The 1,904-nt window shown below is 41.2% G+C and overlaps 1 protein-coding gene across 6 annotated transcripts in view; it reads right to left on the minus strand.

Annotated features, from left to right (window-relative positions):
- LOC101863302 overlaps nt 1-1,689 on the minus strand; it is a 12,163-nt gene extending 10,474 nt beyond the window's left edge. The window contains exon 1 of one of the 6 annotated variants that reach the window (XM_005109996.3): nt 1,361-1,689. In XM_005109996.3, the coding sequence (XP_005110053.1) occupies nt 1,361-1,515 (155 nt within the window). In that variant the 5' untranslated portion in view covers nt 1,516-1,689. Of the gene's footprint in view, nt 1-1,208; nt 1,328-1,360 lie in introns of those variants that run through there. The other 5 variants (XM_005109997.3, XM_035972780.1, XM_035972779.1 and 2 more) reach the window with 5 other exon arrangements.
- Between the last annotated feature and the right edge of the window lie 215 nt (nt 1,690-1,904).

Here is a 1,904-nt window from a genome sequence, read left to right on the forward strand (position 1 = left end):
GACAGGAGGGAACGAGAGAAAGATAGAGAGGGAAAGAAGGTGGGGGGGAAAGAAAGACAGAGACAAACAAAGAGAAAGAGAGAGAGAGAGAGAGAGAGAGAGAGAGAGAGAGAGAGAGAGAGAGAGAGAGACAGACAGACAGACAGACAGAGAGAGAGATTGAAATCATGACACATAAATTATTCGTTCTTTTCTTCAAATTGTCTTATATTGATTCCTCCAACTCCACAACGGAGGAAAAACGATCGTTCATCGAAAAGACATCCGCAATCTTCATTTAGATCTAGATTTAGATCCAAACTAGATCTGTGATTTATGTCAGTCTGTCTACTGTCTAAATCTAGACCTAGGCCATCTAGAAGAACTTAAGTCTACCCTGAGCCAAGAGGGCGTTGAAACTTTCCGAACTCACAAAAGATTTTTCCCTATATAGGCCTATGGGGTCTGTATACTTAATGACTTTATAGTTATTCCCGGTAACCGGGTCTGTATACACTCGCTAAAATTAATTAAATATATAATTGACAGATAATTTTGCCAAAAAGTTCTGTCAGCTTATTACAACACAACGAGCCAGGGATCCATTTAAAAAGGCCGGCAGTATTTCTCCGAACGTTCGGGAAAATAAAGCTGGGCACTATTTCTCCGAACACTCTGAAATCACATCCTTTCCCGCAAATTTCGCATACATATATATAGATCAATAATTATATTACAGGCCTACCAAAGATTGTTCGTATACAATATTGTGGTTCAATCGGTCCAAAAAATGTCCGCTGTAAATATTTATATACAAGAAAGAAATGCTACAGCTCCAAACAGTTTTTCACTACAGATATATGACGTGTTGCCTATGAAGGGTCGTGCTGCTCTTAAACTTAATGTGTTGTGTTCACTCGAGTGCTATCTAGATCTACGGAGGGCTATTGATAACGACACATAGAACTAGCATCTGCGTTTAGCGCGGCCACCATCAATCAATCGTGGCTCGATTTTTTGGCATTTTTTGGTAACTTGCCATCTAAAGTATATGGTAGCTTTAACATGTGAAAAGAAAATATGGCAGAGTGGGCGATTAAGATTCTAGACAAGTGCTCAACAAAAAAGTAAAACATAAAAAAGAAGTTACGAAGAAGCGCCTACCAATGAAATGATGGGTGTGTGTGTGTGTGTGTGTGTGTGTGTGTGTGTGTAACACTTGCCCGTACACTTTCTTCACTTCGACTCATGAACATGAACCCAGGAGTCGGAGAGCAGAAGAATCCTCCAGTGTATTTCACACATATCCAGATCTAAGTCTAGAAGTATATGTAGGTACCAGGTACGGATAGCTTAAAATACTGCTTGTGTGGATTATTACCTCTTTTTTGGTGAATTACTCACACATGATAAATTCGACGCACAATCCTTCAGTTCACGTAACACTTTGTAACATTCGGTACACACGTTGGTTGAAGCTTCCTTTAAACGTGACCATGACCAAGCTTTATTACATTTACTACACCCTCCCTGCATCCTGTGCAAGTTTGAAGAATTGTTATTAGATCTGTAGGCTATCGACGTTAACTTTAAAGAATGTGCAGTCTTGAAACAATGGATGCCACTATGGCCAAGCGGCTAGCGGCGGAGGGATGACTGCTGGTAGATCTACTGGAAACTGAAAGCCGAGGGCTTCTTCACTTCTTCGCAGCCGAATTGATTTAAAATAAAATTGGGAATTTCCGTTAGTCTTTGGGCATCACATCAGAGACACTAAAATATAGAGACAGGAAACGAGGCCTCTTTTCGCGTATCCAGGTCACCAGCTGATTGTGAAACGAGGCGCGGTAAACAAAGCTAATGGCGGCTGTCGGCAGTCGCAAGTCACCTGCAAGTGTAAGTGGTGTTTTGCGGCAGTCTGCGTC

This window comes from Aplysia californica, unplaced genomic scaffold (assembly GCF_000002075.1).
Source record: "Aplysia californica isolate F4 #8 unplaced genomic scaffold, AplCal3.0 scaffold00838, whole genome shotgun sequence".
NCBI classification, from domain to species: Eukaryota; Metazoa; Mollusca; class Gastropoda; order Aplysiida; family Aplysiidae; genus Aplysia; species Aplysia californica.